The 26610-nt window shown below is 39.7% G+C and overlaps 1 protein-coding gene across 1 annotated transcript in view; it reads right to left on the reverse strand.

The window, feature by feature from the left end:
• The window catches only part of dennd5b (DENN/MADD domain containing 5B), a 108455-nt gene that overhangs the window by 27991 nt on the left and 53854 nt on the right, over positions 1-26610 (reverse strand). Inside the window, exons 4-5 of the mRNA XM_084710737.1 lie at positions 24556-25258; positions 4187-4374 (exon numbers count right to left, since the gene is read on the reverse strand). Of these exons, the coding sequence (XP_084566863.1) occupies positions 4187-4374; positions 24556-25258 (891 nt within the window). The remainder of the gene's footprint in view (positions 1-4186; positions 4375-24555; positions 25259-26610) is intronic.

The following is a 26610-nucleotide window of genomic DNA, read 5'->3' on the forward strand; positions in this document are numbered from 1 at the left end:
GTTGGTCGAGTGATGAATGTTAGATCAGGGCAAAGAAGAAACAGGCAGACCCACACACTTTATCTTCAACCTGCCAGTCCAATGCTCGGTTGTCTTGTTGTTTCATGTACGTGTACGAGTGACCAAGCTCTGAAGGCCCTACATGAGCATATGCCAGGTTTCCTAGTGTTGTGTTGCCATGACAAGTGCCAGATGTTCATGTTCTACAAAATGAGCTGTCAATGGGGCTCAGACGAAAAGCAGCGACAGAACAAGGAGAGTGACCTGACTAAGTGACGAGCGTTGGATCGAGACCGGAGCAGAGAGGAAACAGGTCGGTCAGCACACTTCACCTTTAGCCTGCCAGCCGAACACTCAGTGTTCTTGTTGTTTTGTATATGCACAGGCGACCAAAGCCCTGGAAGCCCTTCATGAATGTATGCCAAGCTTCCTAGGACTGTGTTGCCATGACAAGTGCCAGATGTAAGAAGGCTGTCCTTGCCTTTACCTTTTCCTGCTTTGACATCTGCGTCTGTACCTCCCTGTTTTTCAGTGAGTAGGTAGGTAAAGGTAGGTACATGGATTTGGCAGACCACACTGACAAGATCAGGCAAGCTCTGCATCTTTACTATCTCCAGCAAAGCTGCTTTAGTTTGGATCTAGGGCCCACAAGGAATGCTTGTAACAGTAACAGAAAAGAGGATAGAAATGTGGGAACAGATGATAACAGTAGCACGTTATCTTGTCTATAATGTAAACATAACCGATAATATCAGGGACATCAGGTAAAAAGACCTGGATTGAAGTACAGGGTTCACCAAGGAAAGTGAGCTGGCTGAGTGAAGAGCGTTGGATTGGGCCGGAGCAAAGAGGTAACAGGTCGGCCGGTACACTTTATCTTCAGCCTGCCAGCTGAACGCTTGGTTTTCTTGTTGTTTCATACATGCGTGGACGACCAACCCCTGAAACCCTTAGACAAGCTTACTCCAAGGTTCCCAGGATTGTGTTGCCATGACAAGTGCCAGATGTTCTTGAGCTGTAAAAAAGGCTGTCCTTGCCTTGCCTAGTCTTGCTTTGACATCTGCAACTGTAACTCCCTGTTTGTCAGCAATACTCTCCAAGGACTTGGGATTTGGATTTGAGAGATGATACAGAAACTCTGCATCTTTATTATCTCCAGAAAGGTTGCCCTAGTTTGGATCTAGAGCCCACTAGGAATACTTATACTAAAAATACAAGAACAGAAAAGAGGATAGAAGTGTAGGAAAGGGATAACAGTACCATGTAATCTTGTCTGCAAAGCAAACATAACCAATGTTATCATTTGACATAAGGTAAAAAGAGCTGGATGGAAGTACAGGGTTCAAAAAGGTAAACCTTGTCTGCCATTAATTCTCCAATTACATCCATATTTTCCTCTCTCTCATCATCTCCTCTCTGCTTTGCTTCAAGCCATTCTTTCATCATCAGCCCATTTCTAGGGCACCGCCACTTCAAAGGAACACAGTCTAGGCAAGTGGGGGACTCCGTTTGGGGGAGGAGGAGGAGGAGGAGAGGCAGACGGGCTTGTGGGTTCTCCGCGGCAGCAGCATCCTGCGCTGCCTGGGATCATTAGCATCCATACGGAATGTGCCGGATTAACGAGCGCTGGGAGTCGGGGGATGTAAGCAAAGCCGGAAGCCGGCGAGCCTGGCTGTTCCGCTTTGTTAGGAGCCTTATCTCGCTTTACCACATGAATACACACATACACACACATTAACTGCAGCCCTGCATTGGGCTAAATACTGGTTTAAATCCAAAGCACATTCACCTCCTCACTGTCTGACAAGTGTTGGGTCTGAAATAAAAGGGCATGAAGAATGAAAGAGACTAAAATCCACTTCAGACTCACTTTGCCTTGAGGTGAATTTATAGACGAACAATAGGTAATTCCCTGTCCTATTGTGTGCATGTGTGTGTGAGAGAGAGAGGTTGTTTAGAACAGAAAAGTGCTTTTTTGCAATTTCCTGTCTCTCTGAACAGGAGCCTGGTAGTCTGCCTGTGTGTGTGTGTCTTTGTGTGTGTGCTGTTTTTCAGCGTTGGCCTTGGACAATGTATTGTCAGCAGCAATGAGCACTGACCGCAAACAGCTGCAGCTTGTGCATGCACACACTTACAGTACTTGTTCTACTGTACTTGTGGGAGACTTCCACTGCAGTTTATACAATCACCAAACATTAACAGAGCCTAAACGTGGGCTTAACTCCAACGTCAGGTCAAGTCAATCTTATTTACATAGTGCCAGTATGGACAGTAATCATTATAATATAATATAATATAATATAATGATTAGAATATTTATACAGACCCAACAATTCCCATTATGAGCAAAACCTTGGCAACAGCGGTGAGGAAAACCTCCCTTTTAACAGGCAGAAACCTCGAACAGAACCAGGCTCCAATAACAAGCATTACACTCTAAATTTAACACCAGTTCAAGCCCAGAGTCCTAAATTCACAGAAAAGACTTGTCACACATTTTCAGCCCTATGCTAACCTAAACCCCAGAGAAAGCTCGAGGCCAGCAACCTCATTTCAAGGTTTGATGAGTGTATTAACCCAAGGCTTACAACAAGAGCCAGGATAAAGATTCAAATTTTTCAAAATCGAGGTGTGGAGTTAACATTGCCACCACAGACACATCATATATATACATACTGAGGCAAATTAAAAATGCAGATGGCTCCATATAAGTGAAGCACAAGGGCTCTCTGATTGGTTTGATGAGGCTTAATGGTGTGAATCATTTGCTATGACCTTCACAGTCACAACACCTATGGGAGATTTTGAAGCAAACTGATCCAGAGATATATAGACTGTATATGAAAATATATCAACTTTACCCTGTTTTTACACAAAAGCATATAAAATTTATTATTTTATTAGCATTATTATTTTTTTACACAGATATGTTAACTTTGCATTTTTAAAAAACACAAAAATAGACTTTAATTTTTATACATAGAAATGCATGAACTTTACAGTTTTTTACATGTATATATGTAAACTGTTTTTTTTAGAGTCAAAATATGTAAACTTTAGGTTTATTATGTCAACTTTATGTTTTTTGTAGCCAGAAGTCTGTACATTTTACTATTCTTTTTTAAACACAGAAATATGTAGATTCTGCAGTTGTTTTGTTTTTTTTGTTTTTTTTACACAAAAAAAGGTAAACTTTATGTTTATTTGTTATTTGTCATTTGTTTTGTTTTTTCACAGAAATATGCAATCTTTGCAATTTTTCACACAGGTAGACTTTATGAGCTTTTTCTTTTTTTCACAAAAATATGTTAAGTTTACACAAAATATGTATACTTTAGTTTTTATTTTCCAAAGTGATATGTAAACATTTTGTTAACACATTTGTTTTTGCCAGAAATATGTAAACTTTGTATTTTTGTATACTGTATCTTGTTCTGTACTGTATTGTACTGTTCTAATTTTCATTTGGAAGTGTTTGAGACCGCCTTGAAAATGAGATGAGACATCTCAAGGGGTTTATCCTGAGACATTTCTATAGTTTCTGTTTTGGGTCATTCTGGAAGCCACCTAGCGCTGCAGGCTTGAATGTTTTGTATGGTTACAGCTGAAAGATTATTTCCAGAGACAAGAAATCTACCTCCACTTCCTGTTGTTATTTGGGCAACATGAGTTAAATTAGTTAAGCTCTGGAGTTCCTACTGGTTATATCAGAACACAGAGTGAAGATCTGTTGATTTATGTGCCTCTGACTGTGGAAATTACTAATCAAGTATGAAATGGCTCAGTGGGATGACTGAGGCTTGTACAATATGTTCTAAACTACAGTAAACAGCAATAAATAAAAACAGTTTGATAATAAATTTACTTGTTGCTTGTGAACAAAACAAACCCAGTTGATCCCTCCTGTTAAAAATTAACAAATCACCTACTGATTCAACTTTTTCCCATGGTCTAGTGTCAAAAAAACAAACAGAAGTCGAAATATCAGTTCAGCACCCAAGAATTATGATATTATTGAATTGAGAAATAAACTTATTAACCCATCCCCACTAACAACTGGTTTATTATTTTCATTCTGGGTAAAAAAAGCGCCTTGAACATTGAAAGGACATTTTTCAAAGTGAGCATTTTGACTTGTCAAACATATATTATGTAACTATTAATACTACATTGGTTAGCTGCGTACCTCCTGAGGCAGCTCCAGTTTGGAGCGGTCGGTGCCCTCTTTGGACTGCAGACCCATCAGGTAGGGAACAGGAGCGTCCAGGAAGTGGAGGAGAGAGGCGGGCAGGATGGGAACGTAGACGTGCTGCCACTGGAAGGGGAACAGCAGGGTGGTGATGCCCTCAGCCACTGTCATCAACCGCTGGTAGTCTGAGAGGAGGAGAAAAGAAACATGATCGCATGAGGTGATGGATCAGAAGTAACAATCTACAAACTTTCCTGAGCGAGGAACTCAAACCTGATAAAACATGACAGGAAGGAAGATTTACTTTATCACTGTGCCACTGTGCCACTGTGCACAGCCTGAGCTCTTAAATTAAAGGTCAGAAATGTTTAACTTGCACCAAACACCTCAGATACCTCTGATTTAATCACAGTTAAAGAGGTGATACAGTTCTAATTTAAAGGTCATGACTGCTACATCGGTACAAAACATTTTAACAATGACACATTTTAACTGTGTTTTCTGTTTTAAGCCTGCACAGTATGAGCCTGACAATTAAAGGTCAAAATTTCTTACATTTTTTAAAAATGTTATTCCATGTTTTATGTAAGTAATTGTTATGTTTCTGCACTTCACTTCCCAGAGATCACTTGTCACTTGTTGTCTATTTATTGCTGTTGCTGCTCTTCTGTTTAAGCAAAAGATTTTTTTGTTGTTTTCTAAAAGTAAAGTGAAAGGAAACACTTTTTATATAACAATATCCATGTAAGATTTAATACAGTATTAAGTTTTATTTTTACAATGAAACTATAGACTACATTGTGAAACTATACTGTAATACTATAATAAAGTATTTTATATACTAGGGCACACTTGGCAACCTTCATAACCTTTCGCATTTAGGTGACTTTTAAAGAATTAAAATAACAAAATAAGTAAGTACAGTGCAATGACACTTACATGTAAAATACTTTAAATTTTACGAAAGTATACAGAATAAGACCCCCCTCTGACATAAACTAAAATTAATAGTCATCAGTTTTCTTTTTTTTATTTAGTTTTTGCCCTGACCCTAAAAGAAAATGCACACAGCATATTTTACAAAATGCCCCCTTTCCTTTAAAACTTTTATTAAGAAACAAGAAAAGAGTCTGGTTTGGTCCTCAGAGTCATTAAGGGCTTTTACACACAGTACCAGAAACAGGCTGTGATAAAAAAAAGGGAAAAAAAGTGGGAAAATTTGTCCGAAATTGGGAGAAATACAGAAGAATTGTGAGGAAACAGGGAGAGGGTAATGAAAATGGGGAGTCTCCTGGGAAAATCAGATACTAGGGATGATGATACATATAAGAATGATTTTATTGCACTATACAGACTCTCGAACAGAGCAGAGGGAGAAAGAGGTTTATGAAATATATAAATATATATGTGTATACGTAAGAGTATTGATGTGCAACAGAGACTTTAATCAAGTGATTCAAATTGAATGTGAGAGTGAGTTAGGGTTAAGGACAAGAGAATTACATTCTGATGGATTCTTTTCAATCACATTTTCACATGTATGACTGTGTGTGTGTGTGTGTGTGTGTCAGAGAGTAGTGCCTCTGCTGTTCCCTAAAACAGATTAAGGCCAGTGTTTGCAGGCTGGCTTTAGTATTGAGTTCAGCAGCAGTTTGATCAGATGTTATTATGACGGCCTGAGTGAAAACCCTGCACGATATTGAGGAAAGAGGAAAAAAAAAAAAGAATGAAACATAACAGAGTTATTCCAATTTATCCAATGAGCCGCTCTCTTCTTCTGTGGACCCCCTCCCCCTTCTTGTCATTTCCTTTCATTCCATCTAGCTCAGCCCGTGTCCTCCGGTCTGTACTCTACGTGCACATATGGAATGTATGCACTTTCATTGAAAATGCATTAACCTCTCCAGAGCCTGAACCACAGAACGCACTGATTTATATTCAACAAGAGAGAGTCGACAAGAAGCAGCTGCTGGTGCGCTTCTGAAAAGTGTGTGTGTGTGTGTGTGTGTGTGTGTGTGTGTGTGTGTGTGTGTGTGTGTGTACATGTCTTTCAAACACACATGAAATTCATACAAAGCCTGACTGATACTTTGGCGGAGTGATATGGCTTATAAGTCACTCATTCTGTGATGTGATGAAAAATTTGACATTGTTGACAAACTGTTGAATTTTTTCATTTCATAGCATATTTTATTTCTTAAAGTCTCAGAGTTCTCTTAATGCTAATCAAAATACACATCATTCTTATTTAGCTTTGATTTAGAAGGGCTACAGAGATGACATGTTATAGTTGAGACATATCTGATAGAAATATTATTTGATGAATTTGTCTAAAGATATTAAGTTTACCAGTGATTGAACAGTATTCCTGCCTTTTTTTAAACCAGGAAGTGAGACAGGGGTCCTTAGGGTATAGTTAACCTTAAATCATATTGTTAAAATCTGATGGAGTTGACAGAAATCAGGAACACACATTTAAAGGGTTAGTTTTAGATTTTGAAGGTTTTTGAACACATTGTTTGCTTTTTGGTAAGACATAATTCGTCTCAGTTTTCAAGATTGGGTAAAATACACCCATGATATCTCAATATTTTTAGACTATTTCCTAACATAAGACATACAGTGCTTAACAAATTCATCAGACCACCTGTCATAAAAACGAGGAAACATAAATATTTTAGAAATCTTTCAAAAAAACTAAAAATGTTTATTTGGCAAATAAACTGAAACAAATAAACAGTCCTTTTTCACACATAATTACCAAAAAACTTCATATTTTGTTTGGCCTTGAAAACAGCTTGCATTCTTGCTGGCATTTTTTTTTTTACTTTTAAACAGTTGTTCTTGAATTCCAAATAATTTCTAGCTGTTCCCACAGACTTCCTTTAGATGAAACTTTTGTGCGATCAATCTTTGAACCTTCTAAATCCCAAATTTGTTCAATAGGATTCAAATCCGGACTTTGACTTGGCCAGTCCATCAATTCCAGTACTCCAGATTCCTTTTTCTTGGTCAAATAGTCTCTGCACAGTTTTGAAGTACACTTGTGATCATTGTCTTGTTGGTATATGAACCCACCACCAATCAGATTCAGTCCAGAAGGGATTCCATGATGCACCAAAATGCTGTGGTAGACCTTCTTCATGATAACGTTAATTTTCACCCCATACCTCATACCATAATTGAATCTCCACCGTGTTTCACTGTGGGTGAGATGCATCTGGCATCAAAATAGTCTCCAGCTTTTCTGTGGACATAAACACAACGATGCTGACTGAAGAGTTCAAACTTGGACTCGTCCGTCCAGAGTACCTTCTTCCAGTCATCAACAGTCCAGTGTTTTTGCTCCCCGGCAAATCTGAGGAGTTCCTGGATGTTTGCAGGCCTCAATAATGTCTGCTTAGGGGTTAGTCTTCCCTTGTTCCATCAGTCGTCTGCTTATGGTCATTCTGGAGACTTTCTCAGACTCTGATCTAGAAGCATTTATCTCTGCCTGAAGTACTCCTCTAGTACTTCATATCTTGAGGTAATTACCAATGCTGTTAATTTATGGCAGCTGTGGCATAAACCTTACACTGGGTGGTGGTCTAATAAATTTGTTAAGCACTGTATATATCTTGATATACAAATTTTCTCTAAAATAGCATAAATTCTCAAATACTGTGGGTTTATTATAATCTTATAGAATATGACACATTCTTGATTAAACTACCAAACAACAGATAAAGTAGTTAAAACTGTGCAATATGGATATTGGTGCTTTCAAAACTATTAACAAAAAGAGATTTTTGATGAATAATGTGGATATAATATACAATCTCAATATCTAAGATGACAACTAGTCTTTTGAGATAACATTGATATAATATATTGCTATATTATTGATATAATAGTAATACAAGACCTTGACCTTGCACAGTTATATCTGTTATAAATGTTGTCCACAACATTTTTATATTTGAGCCTTAATTCCAGTTGTTCTATTTGTGTTTTTTAAATTTATTATTATTTCTAATAAATAAAAATACTAGTGATGCTTATCATTTTGGATTTTATACATATAGATAAAGACCATCGGTCTGATATAACAATAGCATAATTTTTTTTACTTCCTTGTATCAAAATCTGCATTGGCACTGAAAATCCAGTATAAAATGCTGCCAATAAAACGAATACAAGACAATCTGCATTATGTTCTATAAAACACCTTTCATATTGGTGAATATCAGACAACATGCACACTGTGACTGACGCAAACTGATAGAGCTGTGATAGGCCAATATGTGCCCACTGATACATTGATCAGGCTCTAGTTTGAACAGCAGCTCTGATGATCCAGATGCTGATAAACACCTGTCAGAGAGGTGGCCATGCTTCACTCTATCACGACAAGTTCATAAATGCAGGGCACACACACAAACACAAACACACACACACACACACACACACACACACACACACACACACACACACACACACACAGAGCAATAAATCTGTGTTATCTCTTTGTTTTTCCTTCACATGTTTGAAGATGTGACAGTCTCATTCAAAGGTGGGTGTGTGTAAACTGATTAAGGCCATAATGCGTATCTGCATGTGCACCTGCAGTTAGTGTGTGTGAGTGTGTGTGTTAATAATTACCAGTGTTTGTACAAGAACAAAGCACCAGCAAGTCATTAGGTTCATGTCTGGAGAAATGAATGTAATTTATTCTACTTGTCATCTGGAAGCCATTGAGAAACCTCAGGGATGATCACACAGGCATGTTGTGACAGGAAGACAGAAAGTAAGTGTGTGTGTGTGTGTGTGTGTGTGTGTGTGTGTGTGTGTGTGTGTGTGTGTGTGTGTGTGTGTGTATGTGTTTTGTGAACTGAATTCCAAGGTACTTTCTCACAGGATTCAATTCCTTTATGTAACTTATCTTTTTGTGCACTGTGTTTTGTAACAGCTTGACTCTTTCATGTTGGACTGGTGGTGTAATCTCATCTTTAACTGTCTGTGTACACTCACTGTAACAACATCCATTCAAAACCATGTCAATCTATTTCTATATGCTGAAATCATAAACATGCTACACTAAAACAGTGGTTAGTAAAAGCTACAGATGCACTTTAACTTCAGGGTTTGTTGCCTGTGACCTTCCTCCTGACAGTTCTACCCTAAACATTGCTGATGCAGCTTAACATCCAGAGGCACTTTATCTCAATTAAGGCCATGAGTGCATGGCAACATCTTCTAATATACACTGAGATGCGTTTACCTGAGTTTACCAGCATACTTGTCAGGAGCCACACAACCACACACTTCCAGCCCCGCTGTAGCCGAGGGCCCACATGACACAAAGTAGCCTGACTGAGAGTCTGAATAATGGATGAAAAGAAACCAAGAAGTTCCAACTCGACTGAGGTCAACCATGGTAAATGTCAACTGAGAACATTTTGGGGTTAACACATCAGCATGACAAAGTGTTGATTTGTCTATCAACTACACCATATGAGTGGTACTTTTACATTAAAGTCCTAATAAATCAACATTTCAAGAGTATCTAGCTTCTATGTTGTGATGTACTTAAAAGTGAAACAGCTTAGGCAGGCGGGACATAACAGAAGAATATGATTTTAATTTGGAAAACTGGCCATGTTTGTGTCTTGAATCTTAGTTCCATGCTGCTAAAAGTTGAAGATTGATCGATGGGTTGGTTGCACAGGGTTGCAATGATCTAAGATTTGTTTACTGTATGATAAATGTCATGGTTTCACACTTTACTGTATTATACAATTATAGTAATTAATATTGGTTACAATTCAAGGAATAATTTTGAATCGTTTGAATCAACACCTAATTTCACAAAATATAATGCATTTAATATTATGTTAGACTTTTTCGTAACACTAATACAGCAGACTTCAATACCATAGATAAGTAAATGTACAGGGTACATTATTGGATTTTTGCATAAGAATACAAAGAAATTGATGTTTTTGACATTTATTGTTAGGTATGTGAACAATATGACCAGGGATGTCATCTAAAAAGTGTTAAAAAGGCATTTTTAGCCCCCTTTTTTTTAGCAGTGCTAGCTGTGTGGCTCTATTGATGGTAATCTCAGTGTCTCAGTCTCACCACGTTGGTCCAGACTGACTGTCTTGACTGTGTTTTCCCAGAAGTCATAGCATCTAGCAACAGCTAGAATGAAGCACATAATTTCCTTGAATATATTACGTATTTCTCTGGGTTTGACTACTGTGAGAAATATTTGGGGTAACATTAGTACACAGCTTCACAAAATATATGACATGTATCTTCTGTTTTTAGAAACGTTACATATTATAGCTTTAAAGGACTGTTCTGTACTTAACCAAACAACAGACTTCCCCCTAAGTTAAATGAAGTATTTTCTGTATGGTATAAGACCACAGGACCGGAAAAATGTTGACAGTGAATGTAATCCATACTACGGCTGTGTACTGACAAGAATCTGGCAATACGATACGTATCACGATACAAGGGTTACAATTCAATATGCTGCGATATATTTCAATACTGTGCAGAAGGCGATACATTGCTATTTTTTTATCCTTATTTCAGGAAAACTGTAGTAGTATAAAGAACACCCTACTGTCCACATATCAGTTAAAAAGGTCAACTTTTTATGTAATTAGAACAGGGAAGTTAGACAAGTACACTGCTATTTAGATTCTCAGTATTTTCAATATTTTCTTACACCTCTTCTCCATACAGAAGTTATTCCTACATTTGCTGTATTTCACTAAAACCATCAGTATAAATGCAACAGGTTATAGTAACATCATCATGTCAGGACTTTAATTTGTTTAATACTTTGGTTTATGACCAAATATCTGCAAAACTAATAACATTCCCATCAGCCTCAGCTGTATTTTCTGATTCTGATTCCAGCTTCAGAAATTTTAATATCTTCTGATTTCTTTAGCACTTTATGAAAGTAAACTGAATATGTTTGGACTGCGGACAAAACAAGAGATTTGACGATATCATCTTGGGCTTTGGAAAACACTGACATTTTTCAACATTTTCTGACATTTTATGGAACAAATAACTAAACAATTAATCAGGAAAAAAATCAACAGATTAATCAAGGATGAAAATAATCATTATTTGCAGCCCTATAGCCAATATTAGCATCCTACAATGCTAAGCTAAGATGCTAAACATCATATCTGTTAAATATCAACATGCTACCAAGGTCATTGTGAGCATGTTGGCAGTTAGCTCAAAATACTGCTGTGGAGCCCATTGTGAAGTATTTTTTTATCTTTACTTGACCACATCTGCATCTTTGCAGCCTCACAGAACTGCTGGTGTGACTGCAGTTGTTATCTAAGTCTGTCTTTTTGTCTTTATCTTTCCTTTTCATTGTTTCATTTAAACCACAAACTTTTACATCCACACCCACAAGATAAAACGGTCCAGTGAGAACATCCACCTCTCTTTGTGTCTGTACTGTATGTTTTCTGTATTTGCTTTCTCTCAAGTCTGAACAGGTTCAAAGTTTATCCCCCCTACACACACACCCCCCCTCTGTGGGAAACACAGCCAGGCAGTCGGTTTCTTTTTTCATGTTACAGCAGATCTTTCCTACCTGTTCTTTCCTTTCACGCTCACATCGCTGCAAGATAAGTTTAGCCTCAGCGTCTCAGATGGCTTCATTAACACATACACTGTTATAACCTGACATGACTCCAAAAGTGCTTCGCCTAAGCGATATTCTTTCACACCTCATAAATTTCCTTTCCTCACACTGAAGCACATCAAAGCTCACACAGATGGGCCTCACAAGGAGAGGCGCGAGGATGAGGAGGGAATCTAACAGTGAGTGATTTTATTCTCCCATCCTGCTGAACTCAGTTGAAATAATTCATACACATAGAAATAGCTACAGGTGCCCCACCGCAAAGGCCTGATTCATCTTTGACAACATTTGCTGTGTCGCCAAAGAAACTCCCTTTGAAACATGACAAATACAAGTGGCTGTGATAGGTGAGTGAGCATGTAACCGTTTAAAGAGAAAACAAATCTGATATGACAAAGCGCGGCGCCGCAGAAAGCCCCGGCAGAGACAGGGCTCAAGGATGCTGAAAAACAGGACGGGACGTGTCATTGTGAAACTGTAACAGTGCAGCAGGGACTGATAAACAGCCAGCTCAGTCTCACAAGGGAAGAAGCTAAGCTGTCTGTGGTAAACAGCTGACATGAGGCGTCCTTCAAATGCAGCTCAGCTGCACCCTGATCATTTTATTGATATCATAAAAAAGTCAGAAAATTAGTGTCCGGAGAACGATTAGAAAGAAATCAAAATGAAAGAAGCTTAGAGAAGAGTCTCATCACCATAAAAGAAAGAAGCCAAGAATCCATGGAGCAATTAGGCGTATATTTCCCATATGTTCCTAAATGTATTTCACTAAAACTATTAAGAAATAAATGCAACAGCTTATAGAAGCATCACCAGGCCAACATTTTAATTTGTTTAATACTTTGGTTAATGACCAAATACCTGCAAAACTAATGGAATTCCCATCAGCCTCAGCTGTATATTGCATTTAGCGCTAATTAGCTAATTAGAGCTGCAAGGATGAATCAATTATTAATCAATAATTAAATTAATCGCCAACTATTGTGATAATCAATTTATCAATTCAAGTCATTTTTCAAGGAAAGAAAGTCCAAGGTCTCTGATTCCACCTTCATAAATGTCAATATTTTTTGATTTCTTTCCTACTATATTATCTTTTTGGCTTTTCTGCCTTGATTTTGAGAGAGACAGCTGAAAATATGGCATGAAAGGGGGTAGAAAGAGAGGGAGGATGACATCCAGCAAATGGGCTGCAGGTGGGAGTCCAATCGGCAGCCACTGCAGAGGACTGATGGCCTCAGGACATGGGGCGCGCACTCTTTCCCACTGTATGACAGTAAACTGAATATCTTTGCACTGTGGACAAATCAAGACATTTGAGGACATCATCTTGGGCTTTGTAAAACGCTCATCAACATTTTTATACCAAACAAGTAATTGATTAATCAGGAATATAATCATGAGATAAATTGAGGATGAAAATCATTGTTAGTTGCAGCCCTACTGCCAATATTAGCATGATAAATTCCTAAGCTAAGACGATAACCATGGTCAATATTAAACCTGCTAAACATCAACATGCAGCATTGTCATTATGAGTATGTTAGCACAGTCGTGTTAGCATTTAGCTCAAAATGCTGACTGCATAACAAAGAAAGAAAGGAGACAATTACTAATATAATTTTTACACCAAAATTAGCATATGCCCCTTTTTTAAAATACAGGTTCAGCTCTCAGTGCTATTGTAGCTTCTAACTGAATCTCCGGGTTGAAGTTTAGTTTCATCTAAAGTTACAAAACCCAACACTTTTAGGTAACAAAATAATTTATTGTGAAGAATTTATAAGAATTCAAATGTTTATCCACTATTCAAACACTAAAATAAAGACGAGCGCATCATAAATACACACCTTAAAGTGGGTTCACACTCCGTTGTGCTGGGCTGACACACTGAGTCAAACAGAGTTAATTCTCTATGAAAACTTTGGTTAACTACTGGTCAACTGGTGTGGGAAAAACACAGAACAGCAAAACGGTGGAAAATCAGACACATTAAACAGCCTACAAAATCAATTAAATTGAAACAGAAGTCATGGGGAAAGTGAGCATGTGACAGTTAGAGGAGCCAAGATGCTTTATGAGTGTGTCTTAGTGTGACCGTCAAGGACCGTTACTATAATTTGAGCAGAATGTTAAAGGGTTGGTACACTCAGTCTCAATGTCCACCACCTCTACCAATGAATTTCCCTGCATGTTGTAACAGTCGCCACTCCTCTGGATGAAACCTTGCTGCAGGGGACCTGTCCCCATTCAAACACAAGAGCACTGAGAGCTCAGCATTTTCCACACACTGTCTGCAACAATTAGACTTGTATTAATAATCATCCTTACACAGCAAGGTGTACATTGTTCTGCTTTACAGCACACTGGCTATGTTGTTGGCAATGTATTTGCCGCTATTCAAGACAGCGGGGGTGCAACCGCAGGGTGATCCAGCAAAACAACTCAGGTACCCTTTTTCCACCAACATGGTATGGGTTCCATTCCAGTTTGTGCTCCTAATTTTGAACTGTTTAGAAAATTTCAACCAAATATAAATTAGCTTAGAACCAGAAAAGTTTCCAGCTGGAACCAAAAAATATCAGGTTCATCCTGATAGAAGTGCAACCAAAGTGGGTGTGTCATATTCTACAGGTTGTTGTGCACTGTGCAGCGCCTTCTGTTGATGACATCTCCTTGATTACACCAAAACTGGTGGAAACACGGGCTGGTTCACTAGAGAGCACCTAAGTTTCAAGAATCTTGAAAGGACCAGAACTAACTTGGTGGAAAAGCAAAAAGCCAAACCTGACTTTGGCTGAAATGCAACGTGACGACATTTGGCAAGGTGCTGCTAATTTGTAACATGAACAACTGGATTTCTTTTTGTTACCTCACAATTATTGTGAAAAAAAGATAAAATCATTACCATGCGTGGTTATAAAATCCTATCATAAAGTATGGCACACTAGGGGTCAGCAATAAGGCCAACTGTAACTTTATATCACAGCAACTGGACAGCTATACAGTTTTTGTTCAAAAGATTCAATTAAAAATGGTTTAAAATAACCATACCATACTTTTTACTATTTGAATAATTAATAATAATACTTTCAGTATTGGATTTTGTAAATCCAAACTGTGCCCAAATTATGGAAGGCACATCCCTTTTAGTAATAAATTCTTCTCTCTCATCTTGGGCTGCCTCCTGCTCTGTATTTACAAGTTCATTCTCTTCCTCCAGGGTTCCTCATCACTTTCTTTCTCTGAGGTGGTTGGCAAACCAGCTTACCGCCACTCTCATATCACATGTGATCGAGGTGAGGCAGCTGGATTCGTGAGATCACATGAGAATCGCAAGATCAAGTGAGAATCCAGCCCTGATTTGCTGCGTGAATATATAGCAGACTACAGTGGTGGAAACGGCATCGCCAAGTCTCTACCACTGTACACACTTCTACTATCACATAATACATAATGTCATATCACCCAACCTCATACAGACCATTGTGCGGTTGTTGGCACCTATGAAGACTTCAACTTCACAGATCTGTTACTCAAACTCAAATTCTTGGATCATTCTTGGCTCACATCTCCATGTTTCCACTTAACACCATGCAAATGCACACCCTTTCGCAGAGACTTGTGGATACAGGGGTTAATGGAGGCATCATTCACTGGATCAGAGACGTCACTGCTGGTAGTAATGTGTCAAATGAGATTGTGTTGAACACAGGAGCACCACAAGGGACAATTTTATCCCCACTGTTTTTCTCTGGGTGTACAAATGAGTTTAGGATTGATGATGATGATTTCAGCCCTTTGTTGACTCTTCAGAACTGGCGTTTAACAAGTTCTTTGTAAATAAATATCAGTAAGACAAAAGAGATGATCATACAAAAAAATAATTTAAAAAATCAACAGCAGTATTATTTTCAAGGAAAATGTCAACCACATCTTTATAAAATATTCTCAGCCTCTCCACTTCCTATGCAAGCTGAATAATTTTGTGTAAATGAACCAAAATATCCTTGAAATTTGTATAAGAGCCTGGTGGAAAGCATCCCATCTTTCAACATGATAATGTGGTTCGATCTCAACCTTGAGAGAAGGAAAAAGCTACAGAAAATAGTGAACATGGCTAAAATTTTACAGAAACCACAAAAGCAGCTAAGTTGTATGTATGATGAACTATTAAGGAAAAGTGATAGTAGATAGAAGTGATTTTTAAGAATATATATGTTGAGATGATGTGTGAATTGGTATTTTATGACTTGATTGTGTTTTTATGACATGTTTTATGGTGAAACCAAAGGCAAATTTCCACATTGTAGATAATAAAAGTTTTCATTTTTGTATCTTGTCAATATCTGAAACAAAACGCCCTCACTAACAGAACCCCTGGGAGGCTTGGCTCACAATATGCATTCCAGTTCATCCCAAAGGTATTAGGGGATGAGTTTAGGCCAGTTAAGTTCCTCTGCAGCAAACTGGAAAAACCATTTCTTCATGGAGCTGGCTTTGTGCACGGGGGCAGTGTCACATTAAAACAGGAAAGATGACTGTCACAAAGTTGGAAGCACAACATTATTTAAATATCATTGTACATTGTAGCATTAAAATTTCCCTCCACTGAACCAGAGGCAGTAAGGAGGAAAACTGGATCCATTAAATAAAAGCAGCTTCTATCAGCATTTCCACACATACAGTAGCCGATCAGTTGCTGCTGTGTTCTGACTGGCTGCCAGACCCCTGCCAAGAATGTAAATTATCCACACTGATTACCATATAATGACATCTCTGTGTGCCCCACCCACACCCCCCACTGTGCCCCGTGATTGGAGGAGACACCTGCCTGTCCCTACCCGTCACTAGCCAATGATTTTGTGAGGAGGACGGGTATGCTACCTGTCACAGTGTAATTACTTGTTGATTGATCAGGAGGAGCGTGGGAACATATGGCGGGGCAGCGTCTCATTAACATCCAGGGAGCGTTCTCCATCTTTACCCTGTACTGCACCCTTCCATCACCTGCCTCCAGCCAAATGACACCCCCGTGCAGGGTTCTTCCCCTCATTACAAAGAAATTAGGGCTCGCTCGGACAGCCGTGTCACACAGCTCGAGCTCCGGCTGAGTGTAAACTGTGATTCGCCATGAAAAATGATGAAGACGTGGATGTTTTTCACTTGAGTGAGGGCTGGTTTTAATCGTTCCCCTCCAGGAGCGATTGCCTTTGACGCTGGCAGTGATGAATAAAACACTGAGACCCATTTTTCATCAAAGGACGATGGAGTAACGGAGGAACATGAGTAGAAGGGGAGGCCCTCGTGCTTTTTTTCCCAGTCCACTGAGACTGCTTCAGTTAACACTAGTTTGACTCAAATACCCCTAAATTTAGCAGATAAGATATAACTATATAAATATAGATATACAATCGTAATTCATGCGATGTTTGACTTGTTTTTAAGATCAACATTTTGATGTTTTTTTGTTCATTGCTGTGGGGGGTTTTGTCAACCCAAACATCATTTAAACAGTCGGGGCTGGTGAGCAGGACGGATGTTCTCCTGACACAGTGTTTTTATTGGCCATCTTTTCTCTTGGTATTCACAGCTGATACTGAGTACTTCATGCTTAAAGGAATATGTCAGTATTTTGGGTGACAGACTTTCTGTCTCTTTCTGAGACCAAGATGAGAAGACTGATATCAGTGTCATTTCTGCGCCTTAAGGAAATAGTCAGGACGTGGTTAACCTTAGCTTAGCATGAAGCAGGGAAAAACGGAGAGCCTGGCTCTGGCCAAAGTTCAAACACACACCTTCTGACACCTGTAAAGCTTGATTATAAAAGGCTGTGTCTAGTTTCTTTTAGAAATGTCACAAGAGCCAATGCATCTGTACAACTCTGGCACCAAAATTCTGAAAACGTGACAGTACTTGTTTTTCTACAGTATCATTGGTACCAGGGATGCAATTCTTGCGGACCTGATGGGGGGGTAGTATATGCTTACATGTCTGCTGTTAAACACCAAAGGATGAAGAAGAATGCACAGAAGAATAACAGCACATTAACGCTGCTGACAAATGCAGCTGCAGTGATAGCTCCACCTCACTCGTCAAAAAGACACACAGAGGTAGATCATCAGGTTTTGATTCATTAATAGGACTGGGTGTTGCAATCTGTGAGGAATTAATAATAAATCAACAAAAAACAGTCTGTAAATAGTGCCATCAAACATTTCAGGCAAAAAGAAGAAAAGCGTCGGAGTTACCGAAACATTTCAAAGACAAAGATCCAGATGGTGAGTGAGTTTCATGTGAATGTTGCAATAACAACATAGTCAACATATTATCCTTGGTATCCCTATCCTGAAATAGACTTGAGACAGCTGGCATTGCTGTGCAGCCAACTCTGCTCCACAACATTTGCAATGGCTTAACACTAAAGGCTAATGTGTTTAGGCTAACGTAATGTAACCATAGCTCATAGCAGTAGGCTACTGTCCTGACTCCTTACCATTCAGTCATCTGTCATCAAAATATGTGTATGAACTTTAATGTTCTGTTTTTTTTATCAAGAATCATGGAATTTCACTGTTACTGACTACTAAATTTCTGGTTTTGTGGCATCTATAGTTTGTTTAATTTATTCACAAAAATGTAAAAGTGACAATTTCTAGTTTTAGGATAAGTTACAAGCTGGAACAGTTTCTTTATCAGTCTCTCCATCCACAACTATGAGGTGAAAACAAGACTGCCGGAAGACGTGCACAGTCACTGCATCCAGATGTTCTCTAGATAACAGTTCCAGGGTGTAACTTGCAGTACAACCACAAATTGTCATTTCAGTTTGTGTACAGATTAAATAGATAATATATAACGTGATGGTAAGTGAGCTTTCAAGATGGGTGATAAGTGAGTTGAACTTTGGGGAGAGCCATGCTAGCTGTTTCCCTGTGCTTCCAGTCTTTATGCTAAGCTAGGCTAACCAGGTCCTGACTCCAGCTTTGCACTTGACATACAGACATGAAACTGATATCAATCTTTGTGTCTCACTCTTGCAAAGAAAGCAAATAAGAATCACGTCTTTACCCAGCTACCCAATACCAAAATGTTGAATTACTCCCACTGGGAATATTCACTTTTGCTGCTGCTACTGGTATTTCTTTACATGAAAATGTCCCAAGTGATGATTTACTTACCAGCTGACTTTTCATGACTTTTCACAGTTTCGGTGCAGGTAATTACAGCAGTGCCCCAGCAGTACAGTATATATCCTACTAGTGAAAACACAATCTGTCCTAAAGCTGCCTTCTAATCTCACCCTGTGGCCTACTGACAATCCAAAATCACTCCCTGTGAGCCGAGCCTCGGTGCTGCAGTACAGAGCACAGTAATGCAGTCAGCCAATCAGCTTACAGCGTCTAATCCTCAACCCATTTGGTGTCACTGGAGCTGCATCAACACACCATCTCACAATAGGGAACCAGAACAATCGATTTTAAACAGTAGCTAGAGAAAAGAGAACCAAAAAACATGTAGACTGAAATCAACACAAAGTGTGCTGACTGATGACCTCACACCAGAGGACCGTTTGAGTCCTGGTTGGATCAGGCACAACTCAAATGTTTCACAAAGGTGACACTTTTCTGTATCTTCACCAGTTTAAAAGGTAGAAGGGAGGTTACCTCATCACTGTGATATAAATGGCACAACAAATCTAAATAAAACCTTGTACCAAGCCAACCTCACTACAAAATATGATCATAGATATTCTAATAAAAATTAAAGATTAGTGAAGCGGATTTGAAGATGACATTTAAGGATCCCTTCAATTTCGATTTCAGTTACTCTCTAATTTCTATATTACAGTTCTGTTATCACAAGAATTTTCCTTTAATTGAATTTTTGAATGTGTGGGTCTGACTGACAGCCAGCTCTGTCTGCATATAGTCTAGAACAGATAAATGGTATGGTAGTCAGCTGATCAGTTCCTACTGACTCTGTGGTCTGTAAGATAACAATACAATGATAAGTTGCAGAGATTCTAGTGGTCAGTCAGAAGCAATGGTGCTAGCAGATTAGTTCACTTGCAGTGGTTCTATCTTGGATACTCCAGTTGGTCACAGGGGTCAAATATCAGAAACGTTCAATTTTAAGTCTTGAGTTAAGATGGCAAGAATCTAATATAGGAATTTTCCAAATTTGGTTTTTATAGTAGCAAATCTCACCTCACAGCAAGAAGGTCCTGAGTTCGATCCCCCAGCTCCCCGGCTGGGGCAGGGCCTTTCTGTGCGGAGTTTGCATGTTCTCCCAGTGTCTGTGTGGGTTCTCTCTGGGTTCTCCGGCTTCCTCCCACAGTCCAAAGACATGCATGCTAGGTTAACTGGTGACTCTTAATTGCCCGTAGGTGTGAATGTGAGTGTGAGTGGTTGTCTGTCTATCTGTCAGCCCTGTGATGAACTGGTGACTTGTCCAGGGTGAACCCCACCTCTCGCCCAATGCCAGCTGGGATAGGCTCCAGCAGCCCGCGACCCTTACGGAATAAGCGGTTACAGAAAATGAATGAATGAGTAGCAAATCTTAACTGACTTTAGGAATCCTATCTTACTTCATCCTATCTTATCTCAGGTTGGGAAATTCTTCGTCTGACTCACTGGGTGCACACTGCGGGTATACTTCCTGTCACTGGTCACTCGCTTCAAGTGGCATAGCGGTATCCGCTATCTATTAGGGCTGAACGACCTTGAAGAAATATCTAATTGTGATTATTTTTTATTGATATTGTATTTCGATATGATTTGCAGTATTAGAGGTAATGATAATTTTTACTTCATTATTCTTATTTTGATTGTAAACATTTTAAAATGACTGGTGTGATTTTTTTTTGGAGGAATCTGCACGAAATGAATATGTTTTTTTTTAGTCTGTTTTGAGGTAAAAGTGTCCTTAAGCTACAAATCAAAGGCTACATTCATTTGTTTAAAAGTTTCTGACACACATTTTACTTTTAACAAATATTGTACCTCCTGCAAATTGAAAATTGCAGAAAGCCACATTACAATTTTGATAAAATGATCATGATGATGATTAATTGTGCAGCCCTACTACCTATGTCTACCTACCTAAGTCCACGGGAAACAAAAACAACAACCTCCTAAATGCAACCTACACACTGAAAATGGCAAACTAGCACTTGAGAAACTAATGGTACAAAAGTAAACAAGCTAACAGCTGTTGCCTTCTCTTCTGCAGTGATGTAGTCATTTTTATTGCCTCGCCTCCTGATGTGCAAAAGTTCCACTCTCAACACTATTTTGCAGCACCACCATCGCTGCATCCTGGGCTTAGCGCCACCCAAGACATTTGTGATTGGTTTAAAGAAATACAAACAAGGCAGGGCGATTTTTTTTTCTTACAACAGAATGTGTATGTGCTATGTGCAGAGTGCTGTGGAGAAAGATCTGGCTTTGGAGACAAGGAAATTTTCAATACGAAATCCAACATTGCTTATTAACTTTTATGTCTGTTACCTAGCAACTGATAATACTTTTCTCATCTCATCAAGCTAAACAATTTAGAAAACAGACTAAACAAGTTAGGAAACACTATTTAGTGGAAGAGTGAACATTAGGACAGATTAGTGTTTATGTAAAGTTCAAGATTTTGTAAGAATGCTTGTGTAATTTTTCCTATGTTAGGATAGGAAGGTTAACTTCACGTGTGTGATGGTTTTTTTCCTTAATCAGATTGTAACGCTAATTACCATGGTTACCAAACAGTTCACATAGGTTCTGCAAGTGAAGATGATTCAACAGGCCCTGACCTCAATTTGCAGGTCATAGCAGTCCTTTGATACTCTCCCAGATTCCTGAGGTTTATAATATTAAGACACACAGTTTTACATCCCAAGTTATAAATCATTTCATCATTTATCATCCAGCTGTCCAAAGCCAGCAATAGAATCATATTTGGGTGAAAAAATAGACTTTTTTTCTGCACCTTTTCAAAGAGCAGCAGAGTGATTTCACTTGTTCACCTCTTGTAATTAGTCTGCACCACAGGAACAGGTCCTCCTACAGTACTGTATGTGCATTCTGCAGAATACTGTAGATACAGGGTTTTATTTTGGGGTTGTGGATTCGGTTTGTGTGCTAACCTTACATGACTCATCCAGCAGAGAGGATAAACAAACGAGCTGCAGAGAAAGTGTTACAGAGCGCTGCAGACGGGAGGAGGCTCTGGGTGAAACTGAGAAAGAGTAGGAGAGGGGAATGTAGGACAAAAGGTGATCTCAGTCTACAAAGCAGTTGGAAGTGTACTGCGCTGTCTATGAGGGTAATGTGCACCAATACAACCAGCAGCACACGCACACGCACACACACACACACACACACACACACACACACACACACACGTTCCACTGCAGCTGTGAATAATGGATGAAGGGAAACCTAGAAGGAGGAGAATCTGATCACTGTGCATCTCTGAAGCTTTGGTACGCTCATTTGAGGCCATTTTCTTCATTTTCCTTTGTCTCTGAAAGTTTTAGCAGAATACTATGTCAGAATTTTTCCAGCCTCACAGCAGACATCGAACAGTACAGCCTGCTTTAACATTAGAAGTAAACTTCTCTACTAAAAAGTAAAACGGCCAAACTGGACTGAAATATTGTGCTGTGACAGAATGAATTTCCCTGACTACAAAGTCTCATTCCCTCATGTATTTTCTCTTCATCAGAAGTGTGTGTTGCTTTTCAGCAGACCCCCTGCTGAGCCACCAGAGTCAGTGGTCTGACTGAACTGAATGAGGACGCCTGTGTCTTTGGACTCAGTGCTACTGATGGTCAGAACACAGCCTGCTGATCTGAGACTTATTCCAACACAGTCGTTTTTCTCCTTCCTCCTTTTAATTTCATGTTTTTTTTAGTATTTGCAGTATATTTATGTGAAGTACTGTGAACTTGAAATTGGGTTTTATAAGTAAGTGTTAACTTAATCATGTCTTGCCTATTCAAGCACCAGAAGCAACACACTGTAAACTTAGATACTGTAAATATTATCATTCACAGTACAACATGAAATACACTGATATTAATAGGTTATATTACTTATATTTGGGGATAATAATAATTCAAGTTCTGGAACTACAGTCCCCATGATTAGTGAGTGAGAGAGCTACAAATTCACCTGACTTTTTTACCTACAACCACAATGGATGGGACGAATGGCTCCAAAAAGGTTTTGGAGTAACATACACCGCAATCCAGACACCATCTTTGTCAGAGACGTCCCTGCTTTTTCCAGCAAGCTAATGCCAAGACACATTCTGCACATGTTCCAACAGCATGGCTTCGTAGTAAAAGAGTTCAGGTACTAGACTGACCTGCCTGCAGTCCAGACCTGTCTCCCATTAAAAATAGTTTTTGGAAGTAATGGAAGTAGGACCAAAGAGGAGTAGGACAAAAAAGTCAAGAGCCATCATCTGTGATGGTACAGGGATGTGTTAGTGCCCATGGCATCATGGGTAACTGTCACATCTGTGAAGGCCCCATTCATGCTGAAAGGTACATACAGGTTGTGGAGCAACATATGCTGTCATTCAGATGGCATCTTTTTCAGAGAAGTGCTTATTTCAGCAAGACAATGCCAAGACTTCCTGCATGTCAGGGCTCAACAATAAGCTTTGCCCAGGGTAAAGTAGAAAAGTAAAGTAAAATGCCATCTTGGGCAAATAAATCTGGCAACTTGTAAACTGGTAGAAAAAAAGAGAGTCAATGGTAAACATTTTTACACAAAAATGTCCAAAAATGCTGTTTTCAGCCTCTTAAATACAGAGATTTCCTGATTTTCTTTATTATTGTAATAAACAGAATATCTAATTTTAGACTAAGAAAATGACACAATTTCACTTTGGACTTGGTTTCAATTAACTTTAGCCTTTATTGTTATTTGATAAGCGCTAATAAATTAAACAGTCTGTACAAGGGGCAAGTAAAAATTGACTTTGGGCAAGTAGCTCTCTGACCTCTGAAAGCTCTCTGAAAACAAAAAAATCATGTTGAACCCTGTGTGTCACAACATCGCAGCTGTTGAGGTACTATCCTGCCAGCGGTCCAGACCTGTCTTCCACTGAAAATTTTTTTGGGAAATCATGGAGGTCGAGTTAAAGAGGAGAAAGACCAAAAAGTCAAATAGCTATCATCTGTGATGGTATGGGAGTGTGTTAATTCACAGGGCATCATGGGTAACTGTCACATCTGTGAAGGCCCCATTAATTCTGAAAGGTACAACATATGCTGCCAGCCAAGCGTGGCTGATCTCATGAAAGAGTTCAGGCACTCGACTGTCCTGCCTGCAGTTCAGACCTGTCTCCTATTAAAAAATGTGAGGTGCATTACAAAGTGTAAAATACAACAATGGAGACCCAGCACTGTTGAGCAACTGAACTCTCAACTTTCTTGGAGTCATGTATATTTGTATATTTTTGGCAATCTGGCACCATTAAACATCTGCCTGAATTTGCTATTAGCAGTTTCTGCAGGGTATCCATGGATGCACAGATAGCGGTTACTGGATTACTTTGATACTGGACAAACTTAAACACCAGATGATTCTAAGGAAACCTGGCATTCAATTGTGCATGTACAAAACTTCAATGCTAACAAAAAACTCTGAGTGGCTATGATCCTGACTTTATTTTCATGTGTGCTTACCTTGTGAGTAGAGGAGGATCTGCATCTCCAGCAGGGTGCAGGTGAACACCTGGACAAGGTTCTCCACTCCCAGCAGGCTGAAGACCTCTGCCAGGGGGAAGTCAGCCAGCGGCAGCTCCCCCAGCCCGGGCCTCTGGCAGACTATGGGCTCATATACGCCGTGGAACTTGAGCGAGCGTCCTGGGGCGGGCAGCGGCACCTCGTACAGGATGTTGTGAACGTAGCTCTCCAGAGGCAGCGGGGGGGCAGATGCTGCGGTGACTGCCCTGTGCAGCTGCGACAAGAAGCGGCGGCAGGCGTGCATGAAGGGCATGGGCGTGATCAGACACAAGGCCTTGGACACGTAGAGGGTGTCCCGCGATGAGTCGTAGCCACCTGCTTTGCGAGACGAAGACGAGGAGGACGAGGAGGTGGGGGAGTCGGCTTCATCTAAACTGCTGGCCAGAGAGTCCATGCTGGAGGAGGACGATGAGGAGGAAGAGGACGAGGAGGAAGGGGCGTTGGTGGAGGCATGCTCTGCATTGTGCATCTGATAGAGGGTCTGCATGGCGGAGCAGATCTGTGGGCTGGTCACCTCCTCGTAGAAGGTGTGGACGAAGCCGTAGGTCCGAGAGCCGTCCTCCTTCGTGATGATGAAGGAGTGGAACTGTGGATCACGCTGGTCCGCCTGCGTCCTGAACGACAGGCCTTTAGGCATACATAACTGCAGGGAGAGGACAGGGGACAGGAGTATACAAAATGTGAAAAGTCCAACATTACAGGCAGGAACCAACTTAGCTAGCTAATAACATTAGCTTAATAGCTAAGAAAAATCAATGAGGCTGTAAAATCACAGTTACATTTTGACTTGTTTAGGACTCCAAACTCAAAGCTTAGGACTTGGGACTTGCAAAAAAGTGACTTTAACATTTTTTTTCCTTCCTGGTATCTGAACTTTGTGTATCTATCCCTGAAAAAAAATTGTGGTATGGGACACAGCTGGAAAGTTGCAGGGTCACATCTCAGGGCAAATAAACTATGATATCAGATCGGTGCATAAATGTACTCCACAATCCGATCCAGGCTTTATCTGAAGCATTTCTAATACTGATATTGGGTTTTTTTAAACCAATATTTGCAAGTTAAATGATGCTGTAACTGATATTGAAAGTGTGTCTGTGTGTGTAAAGCTTTCACAGCCAAACTCTGAGCCAAACAATCCACATAAAGGTGTTGATATAAACCTCCACCCAGCAGCAGCAGCAGCCTGCAATAAATCTGACTTATTAACCTCATTATGTTTATTTGTCTGCAGAGAGCTGAACAGGAGAAGAGCGCTGCTCTGTGCCAACACACATAAACATGCGTTCAAGTGTGTTAGTGCTTATCGCCCTGCAAACACACACACTCTGCATACATATGGATAAGCTTTACAATCTACAGACAGTCTCTTTTTTTTTTTACTATTAATAACAAGTATTTGTGAAGTTTCAACCAGTTTTCACAAATTCTGCACATTTTGTCTTCATAGAGAACAAACGCAAAACACACACAGAAGCCTAGTGACCTGATTGAATTATGCATGAGTCATGTGTCTCACTGATCAGTACTGACAGATCATCTCTCCTCAGCTCCCAGCCTGTGTCTGACATTAGTCATCAGCACGACCACGTTTTTTATTTGGTTTTGTTGTCTAGAAAACAATTACACTTCATGTGTTTCACCTCTCAGCCCCGCCGAGCTGAGGGAGGTAATCACATCAAACGGCGCAGTGAAAAATATGCTCCAAATCTCACACAACGCAGCGATGAAATTTGGCAAGTGTTCTGTCAAACGAGTATCGACTGGCTGCCTGCAGAACAAGCCGGGGAGCGTTCACACTCGCTCAGGTACATTAGTGAGAAGCAACCACGTCAATATGCATTTGACCTCCATGATGCAGCAGGCACAGTACAAAGTGACCTCATTCAGCTGTTTATGTTGTTCCAGTGAAGAAGGAATGAGGACAACAGGAGCTGCACATGGTTTATTGTTTACACTGCAAGAAATCTGCTGAGGCCTTTATTAAACTGGAAG

The sequence above is a fragment of the Lutjanus erythropterus genome, chromosome 22, assembly GCF_056507025.1.
Source record: "Lutjanus erythropterus isolate fLutEry1 chromosome 22, fLutEry1.hap2, whole genome shotgun sequence".
In the NCBI taxonomy this organism is placed as follows: Eukaryota; Metazoa; Chordata; class Actinopteri; order Lutjaniformes; family Lutjanidae; genus Lutjanus; species Lutjanus erythropterus.